The 1,972-nt window shown below is 41.0% G+C and overlaps 1 protein-coding gene across 1 annotated transcript in view; it reads left to right on the top strand.

Moving 5' to 3' along the window:
• The first annotated feature begins 1,051 nt into the window (after positions 1 to 1,051).
• The window catches only part of LOC147817955 (uncharacterized), a 1,066-nt gene continuing 145 nt past the window's right edge, over positions 1,052 to 1,972 (top strand). Inside the window, exon 1 of the mRNA XM_087179289.1 lies at positions 1,052 to 1,968. Within this exon, the coding sequence (XP_087035415.1) occupies positions 1,052 to 1,968 (917 nt within the window). The remainder of the gene's footprint in view (positions 1,969 to 1,972) is intronic.

Raw genomic sequence — 1,972 nt, 5'->3', positions numbered from 1 at the left:
ATAGAGAGAGGTAAACTGAAGTTCACTCATGTTGCGGCCATTGTAACTTGTGTTTCAGTTTTTGTGTTTTGAGTGACACTGACCGTGTCCAACCTGAAGAGAATCTCACTGTACTGAGTACAGTCAAAATCAGCTTCAAACAAAGCAGAAAGAAGCTGATTGGAGGAAAGTTACTTACTTTCTGCCACATTTTGGACTTAGACATGTTTTCCTTAACTTTTGCAGTTCTGCCTTCGTTTTACTTTTTGGCTCATATTAAGCCCTACCTGCATTGTGTTTCTAAAGTAAATAGTCCAAGGGTGCATGGCTCACAGTAGCAATACTGCTTGTATTTCTTCACATTTTTATGCCTTCGACGGTCAGCAACAGTGTGACAGCACAAAACACCTTTTGGCCATAACTCAAGACTTCACACAGCAATTATTACAGAATTTCACACAAATGCTTAATATTTTCTATGACTCTGGGTAAACAGGGATTTAACCTGAAACTAGTGTGAGTGGAGGAGGCAGACAAGCATAAGGCAGTAATTCTAGTTCTTCATGCTTTTGTTGTAACTGCTCACCAAGCCTCATCATCTTACATAGTAATTATATAGTAATTACTTAGTAATTATGTAGTAATGTGAAGAAATTTATTTATATAGTAATACTCACAAACACGTTATCTTCTGATGCATTAGTGATGACCCACCTGTCTTACCCTGTATATGCGCTATATTACTTACAAACAAATCCATATAATTACTGACCAACCCTCTTTATTCTGCTTCAATTTTAATCTGTAAAGACCAAATATTTTACAGTAATTATACTACTACAACTTGTCATTATACTGATTTTACTGATTTTACTTGGCAATTTCTTCACACTACATAATTACTACATATTTAATGGCCTTTAAATCAAAGGCTTACCAAATTCATATGTTTTATTTAAAAAAAAAATGAAATTGTTGTTGTACATCATTAAATCTTTGTATTTTCTATCTTTCAGGAAAGCCCAGGTTGCACTTGAACATCACTGCTTAGCTACTGAAAAACTCATTAAAAATGGGGAACGCACCATCAGAAAGTAACATGGGCGACCAGCTCAGATGCATCAAGTGTGATAAAGTCCTGCCCCCATGCATCTCCTTCTCAGATTTATACCAAACTACTATTTACGGGAAGCGTGTACATGTTTTCAATGGAGGAGAATACTTCAGACCGGTAGGCAGCAATACTTCATACAAGTGTAACAATTGTTTTTATAAGCCGAGCAGAGATGAAGAAGAGAGAAGGAAAGAGGCGGAGAGGAGAAGAGAGGAGGAGAGGAGATGTGAAGAACTGAATCAAAGACTCGAAGAATCACAACAGCGAGCTCAAGAGCAGCACGAGAATCAAATGAGCAGAGACATTACGGAAGAACACAAGTCCAAGCAACATGTTCTGATAAGCCATCTGGATGAGTTTGATGCAAACTACGAATCAGACAGTGATGAGCTTCTAGAAACCCTCTCATTAAAATGCAGCATCCCTATTCCAAGCCTCAGTCTCGCTCAGCTGACTGCTGATCAGCTGGAGAGCATCCTTTCAGCCCTGGACGAACTCCTGTTTGATGAATGGGTCAGTGCTCCTCCATCCCTCAGCACTCTGCAGCACACACAAGTGTTCATCACAGAGCTGTGTGTCCTGTCTCTGGATATGTCTGAGGGACTTTCCCTGCACAGCATCTCCAATCATGTGCAGTCCCTGGTGGGGTCCGTCAGCCAATCAGCATGCAATGTTTCTGAGAGTTTCCTGCTGACTCAAGCCCTGCACCTGAATCTGATGCACTTCTTTACTGACCGTGGCGGCTGTGAGCCAGATGCAGCTCTCATAGCCAAACGATGGGCCGAGGGGAACCTTTCCACTGAGAATCTCTTTCTTACAGGATTTCTCGGCACACTCACATCATCGCTACAGACTGTGGTTGGAAGAGCCTCCATGTCC

The sequence above is a fragment of the Seriola lalandi genome, unplaced genomic scaffold (assembly GCF_002814215.2).
Source record: "Seriola lalandi dorsalis isolate HSWRI2012SDOR001 ecotype SW California unplaced genomic scaffold, Sedor1 jcf7180002054816, whole genome shotgun sequence".
Taxonomy (NCBI): domain Eukaryota; kingdom Metazoa; phylum Chordata; class Actinopteri; order Carangiformes; family Carangidae; genus Seriola; species Seriola lalandi.
Note: the sequence above shows the minus strand (reverse complement) of the source record. Positions and strands in the feature narration are given on the sequence as shown.